This window comes from Lepisosteus oculatus, chromosome 13 (assembly GCF_040954835.1).
Source record: "Lepisosteus oculatus isolate fLepOcu1 chromosome 13, fLepOcu1.hap2, whole genome shotgun sequence".
NCBI lineage: Eukaryota > Metazoa > Chordata > Actinopteri > Semionotiformes > Lepisosteidae > Lepisosteus > Lepisosteus oculatus.
The window spans coordinates 24,437,376-24,451,372 of NC_090708.1; the positions used below are offsets into that span (position 1 = coordinate 24,437,376).

Below are 13,997 nucleotides of genomic sequence, written 5' to 3' on the forward strand. Positions count from 1 at the left end.
TTGCCATGACCAGTACAAACTATGAAGAGCACCTTAAGCCGTTAGGTTAAGGTTTAACAGAAAATAAAGAACACCCGTGAAACACTTTAACTCAGCAAAATTGTTTTCTTGGTGTCACTCTTTGAAAAAGTAGCTTTAAACTGCTGCAAGAACACAATTGACTAACAATTGACACTAACAAAGCACCAAAAAGGTTAGCTGAGGTGAAAAGCTTTGATGTTACCTAATTAAAAAAAAATAGTTCAGATTTGGAGTTCATCTCTTTAGTTTTTGTTTTTTATTGATTTGAATATTATTTGTATTATTAACAAAACTAGGCATACAGTACATTTGGCAGGGAAACAGCAACCAAATATTTGTGATGCAGCAGAAATTTACCTCCATCTTTTGGATCTTAAAATTAATGCAAACCTACATTTAAGTGAATGCTAGTTTTTATTTCTGTTCTCCAGATTTATACTATCTACTGCTTTTGGTTAGAAAATCAGGTGCAAATGTCTCATAAATGATTAGAAATAAGAAATGAATGTTTTGAAAGCCAGACCACAGAGAGCCCTTGATGTTTCATATATTAAAATGCACTTGGAATGATTGGTTTTAAAATGTGCACAATGTAATAAAACATATAATTTTTATTTAATGTAAAATATTATTTGATATTAACATCTATTATTTTTTTCATGTTCTAATTACATGACTGACTACAATGGGCGCATAAGATAATTATTAAAATTTAGGCACAATCCTAATTTATTTGACCAATAACATCAATGACCTATTTCTCCTCTGCACAAAAAATCAAAACATTCAGTTGTTAAATAATATAATTTATTCAATTTACATCACATATTTAACAATTTATATATTGACACCTCATAAATAAATAGAGATTTATGTAGTTTCTCACTTTCATGAAAAGCTACTTCTATTGGCACACTGGAAAACAGATCTATTGCATTGGAAACACACATATACAGTATGTGTCACAGACAAAAATATACATTGACATTTTTACAAGAAATAGTCACAAATACTTGCCTGTCTAACAACAGACATTACTATGATTTTTAGCTTTTATACAAGAGCAAAATAAGTGTGAAAAGGTTCACTTCTGAGCCTTCAAATTTGTGGACTTACCACATTACCTACCATTTAAGAATGTTAAAAATGTTATGTATCTGGTGCCTTTTGATTTGTATGTTTTTGTCATTAGAAGACTTACATTCAAATTCATGTATCACAATGTGCCTGATACGGTTCATTTTGCATAGTATCAGACAGTTCCCAGATGAATAGATTAAGGCGCTTAGTCAATTCTTAAACACACAGTATATTCAGATTTAACAATACCTACTGTAGCTCTGAAAAAGGTAAAGCAATAGATGACCCCCGGAAACACAAAACAAAATGCTGTATATGGAATACACAAGGTTCTAGCACCAAGAACTTTGAGACCTTCTATGAAAGGTTAGAACCTTGGGAATGTATTGTCCTTTTTGCTGTTTACACTACACACCAGTTAAGACAACAGTTGAGTAATTTTGATTTCTAAAACGTGATGCCTCAGACTGGCCTTATTATCCTGGTTTGAAGTTAAAATCTAGCTCGTTGACTGTAGAACCAACATTAGACTGCATTACCATTCCTTCATCCCAGCCTCAGGAGAAATGGTTTTGCCTGTGTCTTAACCACATGAACCACATGCTTCATTTCCCAACCTAACGTGTTATTGAAACAGCACCAATGACCAAACAAAACAATTTCTTCTCCAGACTAGATTCTTACACAGTTGCACGTTTTCTTACCTGTAGTCAGTAAATTTAAAAAATCAGATAGTCTTTATTTCTGTTTAAGTTTATAAATTGTATAAGAGAAAATCTCTCAGTAGTGCTTTCCTTGTGTTAAAACTACCCATACATACATTTCTGAAGTTTTCAAAAGCTAGACAGATTTAGGCCAAACTTATTAGACATTCTAAATTATTTATTAAGAAGTGGTGCAGTATTATTTTGTTAATGTATAGCTAGAAAAATAATGGAAGAACATTCATGGCATTATTGATCATTAATGGTATTTATTAATACATTACTTATTTACTATTAAACACTTTGGGTTTGTAGTTCTGCCTTAAGTACAAAGGTATAGCTTTTGAGTGTACAGTGACACCATTTTATATAATTGTTTGAAAGATAAAATGAGTCAATAGTACTTGATGTCTATTGGCATACATTACAGAAGGTGAACTAACAATTACTGAAAGTAAATTAATTTAAGAAAATACATCATGAACTTGAAAGTAACTAAGAGATTTCAGATGCAGTATTACACACCCTAATTAATTTTGGGTTTTGTCAGAAAAAAATTTGTACGCTGTATTGCACAATCTGATTACAGTATTTTCAAAATAATTCTCACCAAAATATTGAATATTAATAATATATTAATAATAAATATATGAAATCAGAAGTATAAACATACCTATTGAAAGTTACTGCACCCTGTAGGATGGTGGATATAGTCTTCCTCTGGTTTAATATTGCACTAGTTTTCAACTCACAGCAAATCCCTTCAGCTCTCTTCTATGGATGCTGTTGTTCACATTATTAAATCTACTAATTAAGCTTCATATGCCTAGGTTTGTTTACAAATGCCTTTATATAGCAGCATTAAAATGGAATATCCAGAAAAACAAAATATTTATATTTACCTTGGTGACGCCATTGCTCACTTTATTTATACACGTTCATCTGTTCTTTTTTTAATTCACACTCTGTCAAGACTTTCTAAAAAGCTCTGCAACGTCATTCGTCGTTTTCGTTGTTGGAAGTCTCAGGGCTCGTGTCCTCGTCACTGAGCGCTTCTTTGTTCGTGAATGTGCCTGCCAGAGTTGTACTGAGTCTGGGGTTCACCGAGGCTAACTCCGACAGCACGATATTGTCACTGTTCACCAGAGTGGTTTTGTCCATGTTCTCTTTACTGTGTCTCGCGACCACCGCTTCCAGGAAGTCATATTTTGGTGACAGCGTCCCGCTTTCGAAGAGGTACTTCATGAGATAGGAGAATACCACATTCCCGAGGAAAGAAGAGAGCATCGACATGGTCTTGAAGGGGAACTTTTGCACAATGAGTTGCTCTATCTCTCCCGTTAAAGGGTGCTCTTTCACCTGTGTATACCATCCCGGGTAATAAATAAAAGGTGGCAGTCTGAGGTAAGGTTCCCCCCCACTAATCCGGAGAATCAGGCCAAAGACGTATCCCGCCACAGAGCCGTATGTGTTGGTGCCCTTGACGAACAGCACGCTGATCAGCTGGGGGAAAATGATGACGTAGACGAGATCAGAACTCAGGTACCACAGGCCATAGACCGTCCCCGTCAGCAGTGCCATGGCAGTGGCGAGAGCCCCGAACACGAAGATCGTGATTCTCATCACCCACACAATCTCTCTGTCCGACGCCTGTGTGCGAAACAATGACAAAAAAGCAGACACGTGTGCACATCAGGATTGTTTTTCCAAGGTAGCTTCGTGTCATCCTCAATCCAGAATTGTATTGAAGGTTTTGGAGTACAGAAAAATATTACACTCCTCTCATTAATTTAAAAGGGTTGTTGAATGCTTTAACTCTGATAGTAACTAGTTGTTTTCAAATGAGACCAACACTACTGCCTGATAGATCTAGCTCTTCTTTGGGCTACTAGTCATGTGGGACTGAGTTTCTCTGTGCTCCCAATGTTTCCCAAATAGTTGTAGGAGAGGACTGTCCCCATCCAGCTGCGGTGTAAATGTTATTTCATATCTGGGGAGTTTGGTCCTACTACAACCAATTATAAGGAAGCACGGAGAAACAAAACCAAATGAACTCACTGGGCTGAATGACCTCCTCTCCTTTCTGACATTTCTGAACCAGGTCAGTGAGCTAATTGTCTTAAGTCTCAAGCACCAAGATGACTTGTCTTGTAATACTTATTTCCCCTCATGCAAGCCACCGAAAGAGTTCCCTGATGTCTGTAGTGTGTTAAGTAGGGTTTTACTTTGCAGCTGGTGGAATGACTCCTACCGTCTGTCGGAAGGCAAGCTGGTAGATGTTCCGAGCAAACATGGAGCTGGCTGACAGGATTGATGAGTCAGCAGATGACATCACAGCAGCCGACACAGCCCCCAGGCCAAAGAAAGAGATGTAAGGTGGACAGAGATGCTGCAGCACTATGGGCAGAATCATGTCAGACTCCTCTTTCTGCATGGGTTGCAAAGATCCATAGGTGGTTTGGTTCCAGTCTGTGATCACACAAGGAGAAACACTTCAGATCTCACTAGGAAAAATATGACTTGTAGACAAACATATGGCAGCTGCTGGGAAACATTGCCAAAAATGAGCCCTTTCTGTCATACTGTAGGTATCTGTAGGATTCAAACAAAAAAAATCCACTGGCAGTGCAAACAAAATCTATTATATTCAGAGGACAGGAGTGAACAAATCTGTAGGTGGGTTCAGATCTTAAATTCCTAATCTCTGCCCCTTCCAAACACCTAACAACACAATGTAAAACAACAAATTAAACCTTGATAACTTTTTAATTGTGTTTTAAATTACAAAATCTTTTTATATGCTGTTTTGTGCTCTGCCAACACTTGGCATAACCCATGAATATGTTACACTATCAGCCCACAGTTGCTCTAATGAGTTGTGTCTTTGATGTAGAAATCTCAACACCAGCTCAATTAATTAAATGGCTTCAGATGTAATATTTTCAGAATGCATATTGCAGACTGTATTGCCTTCAATAAAGGATGACACCAGCCATCTGTTGTGATGTGTTATCCTGTATCTGCTGTATTTCCAATATGTTAGTTGGGAATCTTACATGAGCCGGAATCACGTCTGAGATCTGATTTGAACAGATTTGGAAATGAAAGTTTACAATGTGGAAGCAGACTAGCTCATGTCCAATAAACCATTATAAGAAAGCACAATGGGTAACATCTGAAAATGCATTAACTGTGAACAGTAGTGCAATCACAGAATATTGTCCTCTCAGTGACTTGACATACCTAAGTGTCATATTTCAGCAAATATACTGAAAATTGTACTAACCTTTTTTAATTATAAAATATAATACAATACTATTTTATGAACCAACAGATTCAGAAAATCTTTTTTTTTGTTTGTGATTATAGGGTGAATAATTGGTTTACAATTTCAGTTTCTCTATTTGGTGTGAACATTTTTGCTGACATTCAGAATTTTCTCAGAGTTGTAAGAAAATAAAACAGTTGTATGAAATGGCCGTTCCATTGATTTCCTGACCAAACAAAGTTACAGAACACTGGAGGAACTGAGCAATTTGCAACCGTGAACACCTCACTGTAGATGTAGATGTTTACTGATCTACTACCACTGTATCCTTAACAGCTAGCCATACATTTTGTGCAGGAGAGGAACAGAAGGTCTGATGTTCATTCACATAGTACAATGTTCTACAGGAGAGCACTGTGTTGCCCGTAACAACACGTTAACTGGCGTCCCATGCTATTCTCATTTCTGATCAGCTGCCTTGTACTTTTGAGGTGATCCTCATAGAAGAAATGTAACTGCCAATCATTATTATTCATAGTCCGTATGGGAAAGGTTAAGTATAAGCAATAATAGTGACGTACTGTACTTACACTGACCCCAGGAGCCACAGGAACTATACCGTGGCAAGATTTTCCTGGATAACTCAGCCCCAGCCAGACCAGGTGGCTATCAGCCAATTGTACATTGCAGCTTTAGAAATCCCAGCTACAGTCAGCCAATTTTCTCAGCCCAGACTAAACAGGCTATGTCTGGACTATTGAACTCATCCCGTGTTTCATACAAGTGCCTTGGTTGGATAACCCTCTTGGGACCCTTGTCTACCTGGCACGTAAGTACCTAGGATTACACAGAGCTCCTTATAACAGCAAGAGACAGGCTGAGGCATATGGGAGATTCTGTAAAAAAGAACGTACATGTGGAAGCAGGAGCTAATAAATGAATGTAATAAATGTAGGTTAATGCTTCTACAAAGCTGAAGCTTATGACAAAAACAGCAGTGGTGGTGCTCATGACGGTGGAGACAGTGAGCGTCGGGTTTACCTGTGGAGGCCCCTATGGCCCCTATAAGGACCGAAGGCACGGCCATGACTAGGCAGCCGAAAGCAGCCAGGAAGGAGAGGACTTGAGCGTAGGTAGCTGAAGAGGCAGAAAGAACCCGTTGAAAATACACCTGCCAGGGAATCCCTCCTAACATCTAGAAAGAGAACGCCATTGTAAAGACAGAGGCGGCCCAGGAAAACAGAACACTTCATTCAGTGGGCTACTAGTTGTCAATAGGGGTCAACAGCCCATCTGTTTCTTAAAGGCTGCTAGTTCATGCATTGTAATACATCAGATCCCTCTTGGCTTTGCACTCAGATTCATTCTTTGTTAGTCTGATCCAGTACTTTGAAACAAAACATGCAAGTGAGTCAGAAAGCATGCTATTTCTATGCCACTTGGAGGGAATGGGGGAGATTAGGCTTTGACCTCCTCCTGACCTTTTCTTTTTGCAGCTCCCAAAAGAACCAAGGGAGACCCTGTAACTCTAATGCAGAATTTCTCAGTTATGAAGAGTAAAATAGAATATGAACAAGGATGTGGTTTAGTAGACTGCATAAAGAAAGCGCAAATTAAAAGGTCTGATGAAAGCGTAAGTTTCATTCCCCATTGAAGCAGTGAAAGAGGTGTTTGTGAGAAGCCCAGTGGGCTCGGGGAGATGGAAGGCAGGACACTGAGTGACAACAGCAGACGCTGTGGGGACAGGATGAAAGTTGTAGTTTTCAGAGAAGGAGAAATGGTTGAGAAGAGCATGAAGTGGGTTAAGGGGCAACAGGGGATTGGTGGAGTTCCAGAGGAGTTTGGGGTTTTGGAGTCTCGAAGTTTGCCGAGGAGGTGGCAGGAGTGCAGGGGCTTGGTTTTCTGCAGTAGAAGAAGACCACAGAAAACCGGCATGTCTCTCAGTGAGCCTCGGATGCTATCATGCAAAACAAAAATCACCGCAAAATGAAATGCACTTGAGATGTAATGAAGCCCTTGAGAATCCAATAAAAGATGTGGAAGCTTTCATCATGTACATTATATACATAATGTTTTAACTTTTAGACAAACTAAACATGATAAAACAAAGAACAAAGCAAACACAGAGGAAAGGGTGCAGAAAAAGAAGGAATCTGGTATTTTAAAGGACTTCAATCACTTTGCTAAACCAATAGACCATATAAAGATATTACAGTACATCACCTTCTGTTTTGTTCTAGGGCACAGTACTAAAACTGTGTCTGCAACCAACCAAACAACATATCTCACAAAATAATTCACTATTCATCAATAGTTAAATGCAGCTAACTTCATTTCTATTAATATACCTCTGTAAATTGTGATTTTATACTTGTTTTTTTAAATGAATGAATGAAGAAGAAGAGATGTATACCAGTAAGCAGAAGTTGTCAAGCCACATCCAAATATCAGAGGGATTGATGGTGCCCAGCCATGGATCCTGATAAACATCGGTCACAGCCGTGATGCCGATGTCCTTCACAGCTGGGTTTAACATTGCAAAAGGTACGCTCACCCACTGCAACATTCAAACAAATCTGAAGTTTACAGACTGTACACAATTGCATTGATTAAAAAAATGGTTTCCACCCACTTTAGCTAATTGCCAGTTCCTTCGACTGCAAGTAGCATGAACTCTTTCCTGTTTAAGGATCTGTCACATTGCGCATTTTGATTGGCTCGTTCATCCACTGAGATGCTGATAACAGACATAACCTTTGCGGAATCATTTCAGACTTCTGAACCAGTTTTTTTTCATTCGCTGATGGTTGGAGCTCTGTACTCCTCTAACTGCTTTTGTCTTTGTTCCTTTGTGTCTGCTCAGATACAGCTGTTGCAATGGCAAAGGGAAGATAAACCATCAGTGACCAATAAATGTTAACAAGTCAAGCACACGGGGCATTTTTTTCATGGTTTAGTCCTTGTCCAAATTAGTATATTAAATATAAATTTTCCCTTTTCCAAACTTCCACCCAAGTTTGAAAGGACAAAACCAAATCAAATTAGCTTATTTGTGGCATACCATATTTTACTGGTGGGACTAATTTAGGTGTGTTCAGGCCTGGTACTGGAGGGGAGAGGGTGTTACCAGGTTTTTCAGGATCTCTTTAAAGCAGCAGCACTAGAAGAGCTGGCACATTTTGTTCAATTGTTTCAGTTAAGCCACTAGTCAGCTGTTTTAGCTCATGAAAGCTGAGTTAGAATGCAAATACACATTCGCACTGGATCTCTGGAATCAGGATGGCTCAATCCTTGTGTAACAGCAACCAAGAAATATCTCTTTTGTGTAGCTGAGTAATATCTCAGATACCTTTGAACCACACTTTGCTGCATTCATTTGCAGAAATTGTTCTTACAGAGTAGAATACAGTTGGACTGTGTTGTCCCACTGCAAAAATACAGGCAGATGCATTTTTTCCAGTAGAAGAATCTGTTCAATTAACCCCCATTTTGTTTCATTAGTTGTGCTCGTGTTCCAAAAAATACAGGAGTATTAATAAAAAGTAGTGTTAATAAAATACAGGAGGACCAACCTAACAGGAGGAGGTAAAATTTAAATGCGATCAAACACGATTCGAAGACAATTTCCTTCTAAACTCTGGCCACAAGCACAAGCGGATGAGAAAACAATGTCTCTGCCTCCAGCCCTCTGCTGGAACTCTGCCACTGCGCAATTTTTAAACACTGCAAGAAGCTGAGACCTGTTCTTAAAGAACCCACGCGTCTGTGCAATCTTACAAACAACAATAAATGAAACCCAGTTTAGTTGGGAGTTTAGCTCTTCTTGTTAACAGGGATTATAATTCTGGGGTGAGCGGCGTGAGGCTGTCATCTCCTGTTTCCGCGTTTCGCTCGTCTAGCCCTGTTCCCGGAGCAAGTGTGTGTAGTAGCACTTCTCCTCTGTGAACGTACCAGTCCCAGAAAGATACAGAAGAGCTGCACCACGTCGGTGTAGGCCACGGAGTACAGCCCCCCCACCAGGGTGTAGAAGATGGCAATGAGAGCCGAGATGATGACTGACATGTTGATATTGATGTCCACGATGACGCTCAGAGTGGCACCTGGGGGAGCAGAGGGCACTGTGTTATTGACCGGCCTCGGGCTCAGAGACATTTAAAGAAAAGATGTTTTCGGTGTTTTGAGGTTCTATTCTGTGTGTAAAACTCAAAGACATATATCCTGTTTCACTCCGGGAAACGTAAACCTAATCCAGTCAGCACATACAGCTCCCTTGAGAGTCCTGGGGTGTCCTGGTGCCCTTCCTCCCAAGCTCTTAACAAGCTCTTAAGCTCATCTGTTCAATCATTGTTGCGAGGTATTGAACAGTTTTAACCCAGTTTCCAGTTGTAGGGGTGTATCAATTTAAAGACACTGAGGAAAGTACTGGTAGGTGGTCCTAGATGACTGAGGTGGAAGAAGGCTGACATACAGAAATAGAACAGGCTCTAAATACACTTCCTAGTCTACGATGTGCACCACCCTTATATCACATTATGTCTCATCTTTTGTTCAGTAGAGATCTGTGAATCACTACATAGTAAAAGGCTATAAAATAATTCTGTTTTAAAAAAACACGATGTAAGTAACATATATTTTACACTTTCCAATAAGAAACAAACAGAGATCTACCCTGGCGTACTGTACCTAGCGCGGAGAGAATGGCCGCTGACCAGAATATCTCCCCCATGAGCGCGGGGATGAAGAGGAGCCCCCCCATCCGTTTACCGTACATCTGCTGGAAGGGGTCCAGCATTGTGACGTAACCCTTAGAGCGCATGGGCTTCGCGAAAAACAGACCTCCTGCAGGCGACAGACAAGACAAGCACACAGATGCGCTCTGCAATCCAGTTTCTGCAAAACCGGCTTTTTACATACCAGCACGCTTTTAAAGGCAGAAAAGTTCGTTTCTTCGATATGTGCGAGCTTTATTGATTGCATTACAATACTTTACAAGATTTACAAATAATAATTCACGTCTCTTCCAGATCGCACGCACATACAGTACAGTACAGACCGCTAGTACAAGTATTTTATATTTGGCGCACATACAATAATGCATAAACCTACCATATTCTCTTTCCATATTAGATATATATTAGCAACTGACATCGCCTAAACAGTTAAGACTGGATCTCAAACACGCTGTATAATGGTTAGATATAAAGGAAATGCCCTTTTGGACATATTGTTTAGTACAAGGTGAACTTCTTTAATTTAATACTTTGTTTTCTAAACAAATAATCGTATTTTTGTATGGAAAAAAACTATGATCTAATGTTCCGCAATTACAATGGTGTGCGAGTGTGAGATGTATTAACAGGTGTTTGTCTAAAATGGGACTTCTGTGTCGAAGAAATTCCATTATTAGGATCACCAGCGATACGCCACTAATGTCCTTAGCATTCACTGTTCTAATTCTACCTGTTTTAGTTGAACAGACACAGGACCTCAGCAAACTAGAGGAGGAAATGCAGCTCATACCCACGACCAAGCTGAGAGCGTATCCGAAGGGAGCTTGCGCCCAGGCTAACCCGTACCCAGGTAAATAAACATATTCAGCGGTGCCGTTGATGTAGCCACCTCCAACCCAAGTCGCTGAAAAAAAAGGTGTTTTGATTTTATATTCACAATTGCACACGTCATTAACGGCAAAACAGATAAAAAAAACTAAGCCTGCAAACTTTTAACTGCGAGTGTAGCTATATTAAAGGAAGTTTCATGAGAGAACAGAACACTCTACAGAGGGGTATTCTTTAGAAATAAACATAGTTTAATACTAGTTTTATGTAAATATTCACTCGCCAGGTTAGGAACACAAACCGATGTTATTGTTTGTTCCAAAATTGCAAGTGGTGCAGATTAGGCCACATTTGGAATATTCCACATTTTCATGTACAGTTATATCAAAATTGATTCCACAGTCATTTTTAAGATGGACATACATACAGTATATGAAAGCGTTTATTTGAGCTTTTTACTCATCATTGCATTAGCATTTTGTCACAGAAAGGGAAAAATCCTAAACTGGAAATAAATCACAAATACCAAGGAGTGCAATATTGAATTCCTCAGTCGCTTCAATCTCCTTGCATTGTGGGTTTTTTGTTTTGTTATACAGTAAACCGCATATAAAATTTAAAAGCTCAAGAAGAATGTAATTATAACATCTGATCTCACTCCAACTGTTGCTATCCAGTGAGTTTAAACTGATTTTTTCAAACCACGTCGTCATACATTGGAATAAAAAAGATCACTTGGAATGAATGACTGAACGAGTTAATGAATCACAAATTGATGCTTCGCGTGTTTTCCCAGCATTTGGCTGGAAAAGCCAAATCATTGGTTGTATTTTGCTAATGACTCTCTCTCTCAGAGAGGTTTAAACTTTTACCAAAGGCCTTTTAACCACCTTGCACAAAAAGTGAAAAGTAAAAAACAAATTTAAGCAAAGAGAGATAAAAAAGAGAAGCCCTAGCTAAGGCAAACCTGAAAGCGCAGCGACGGAATAGCCCGTGTACCATTTCCTCGCTTACCAGTCATAGTAAATCCGCCGACGAATAATCCTATATCTCTCCCGCCGACCATGATGGACTCACTGCGGTCTATTCCTCCCGCCATCCCCGAGTTCTTATTTTTCCACGCAGCCCATATCCCCACGAAAAGAATGAGCAGGTAGAAAAGAATGATCGCCACCAGCCCCTCCACGTGGATAGCCATCTTCTAGCTGCCGGGATCTTGCTCCGCCGGAGGAGCGGCGTCTCATGGAGAACTGCAGAGAAGCGCGAATAATGTCGTCGGCATGTTTCTTTTTCCAAAACGAAAAATTATTTATATTGATCTACAGATACATTGCAGAATTCCCTAATATCGTGAAGCATGTACATGTACTTGATTTGCTTGCCTATCATTTCACAATTAGGTAAACATGTTTAAAATATTGAATTGTAGTACGAATTTTTGAAGATTGGAGACTACTCTCTTAAATTAATCTCATCTGAATGTTATTCAAATTTAATAAAAAAGATGTATTAGCCAATTTATTTTTTTGCACATTTTGCACATTTATTTTGCAACAATTAAGCTTGATTTGCTGCTTAAGTTCAAGAGCTTTCCGAGGATGCTCGAAAGGTGTTAACAACACGGTATTGTAACAATGTGCCAGAACATGCAGTTCAAGGAAAATTAATGAAACGATTTATCATTTATGTTTTCAATTTCCAACTCGAGGAGCGCAAATGAGTACACCTTTCGCTATTTTGAATCAGAAAAATCTACACTGTATATGGGGAAGCGGAAAGAGAGTTCCTCCGCGCGTAACATCTGAAAGTGAATGAAGTCCAATCGTATAGGCGATCCAAGCGCAATGGAAGCAAGCGCATAGAGAAACATGTTTTGGGAAAACAGCTAGATGCCTACTTTTTATCTAGCCTTGATCCAGTTCCATGAAACAAGCACATTTTGAGCGGCGAATTACTTTTCGCTTTTAAGTTTTAAAACTTCGTGTTCAAACTAGTTGCAACCCGTGTGCTTTAAGACAGAACGGAATGACGACATCTATTCATGAGAAAAATAAAACGTTATTCCAGCGATATTTCTCCTCCGTTTGGAGGGATGTTCCTACCTTTGATTTCTTGGATTGATGCCGGACAATGCAGAACCTCATAAATGGATGAAGCGCAGATATGCTAAAACCAATGCCGCGGGTGTCCGGTACGTGAAGGCAGTCTGATAAAACACTTTATTCCTTCGGACCGTGCGTAATTTCCCCCCTCTAAGAAGTCTTATAAAGGACCAATTTTCGTCAGGGGGTCTGAGGCTGACGAACGTCAGAGAGATGTGAATGGAGCTCAGTTTATGAATAAGGATGTCAGTTTGTGCAAATGAGGAGAATGTTTCTGAAGGTCTTCCAGGGGGTGTACAAAAATAGCAGACTGGGTTAATTGAAAATAGCATGACGCATCATACAGAGGGAGATTTCCTTAAATCAGACTCCTTCATTTTCACTGATACTTGGGTGGTTTGTATTCCACACATGCTGTGTAATGTATTGTGGTAGTTGCTGTTGTTAAAGATAAATGTAGGCTATTACAATAGGTAGTGTTAAAAAATAAATTTAGGCTGTTATAATTGGGAACGTTTTGATGTAAATTTGCTGTGCGTTGTATTAATTTATTGCACTGTTTTGTTTTTGTCCCGAAGGTTAAAATAAATCGGCAAACAAGCATGTAGAGCGTTTTTCTTCACCTTATATTAACTGCAGTAATTTTAAATACTGTTTTCAATTTTAACAGTTTTCAATTTCTCCATCGAGTTATTAAAGATCGGGGAAAATGATTATTTTACCACCGGAATATCGATATTTTTAAAGGTGCAGAAAGTGTGAGTAAGCAAGTGTGATTATACTTTGCACTTTGCACTTTGTTGATCGTGTTTCAGTAACTATTACACCAATAGCGGCAATAACTAAAAAGTGATTTCAGCAAAGGCTGATATATTACCATCTGCACAAAGACGACATGCTTCAAAGAAGATTGCAACAAGAGGGTTTCTATGCGAGAGCAGCTAATTTTCGAATTGTGCAAACAGCAAAATAAAAAAAAACTGAAAAATATTTTCACTTTATAATCTTGCATGTGGAAAAAAATAATCCAGGCTTCATCTGAGCAATGAAGCTCCGACAAGTTAAAACTGTAAAGGACACAGTGAGTTTTGGACAGTGTTCTCTTCACAAAACTGTCCATGGTGCTGATTGAACAAGTCGTTACTGCAGTCTGCTTATTAAGCGCCTGTGTCACGGCCTGCCGCTGTTTCACTTCGGTTATTACGTTTTACCTTGCAAGGGTTTTTTAACAACAAAATCTTTTAGAACAGTAACTAAAAATAAC

At 39.1% G+C, this 13,997-nt stretch overlaps 1 protein-coding gene across 1 annotated transcript; it reads right to left on the minus strand.

Moving 5' to 3' along the window:
• Positions 1-806: 806 nt before the first annotated feature.
• On the minus strand, positions 807-13,020 carry LOC102689945 (high-affinity choline transporter 1). Its single transcript, XM_006638026.3, has 9 exons — positions 12,734-13,020; positions 11,646-11,881; positions 10,594-10,707; positions 9,757-9,912; positions 9,025-9,173; positions 7,487-7,630; positions 6,115-6,268; positions 4,057-4,274; positions 807-3,455 (listed from the first exon to the last, which is right to left on the minus strand). Exons 2-9 carry the CDS (start codon positions 11,827-11,829, stop codon positions 2,802-2,804), a joined length of 1,773 nt encoding a protein of 590 aa, XP_006638089.1. The 5' UTR covers positions 11,830-11,881; positions 12,734-13,020; the 3' UTR covers positions 807-2,801.
• Between the last annotated feature and the right edge of the window lie 977 nt (positions 13,021-13,997).

Bases quoted from the DNA above. Each gene is read 5' to 3' on its own strand.
- LOC102689945 (XM_006638026.3), bottom strand. From the start codon at position 11,829: ATGGCTATCCACGTGGAGGGGCTGGTGGCGATCATTCTTTTCTACCTG. The intron at 9,174-9,756 runs GTACAGTACGCC...CTGCTCCCCCAG, and splicing joins GGCCATTCTCTCCGCGCTAG to GTGCCACTCTGAGCGTCATC. The intron at 4,275-6,114 runs GTAAACCCGACG...GTGTGATCACAG, and splicing joins GGCCATAGGGGCCTCCACAG to ACTGGAACCAAACCACCTAT.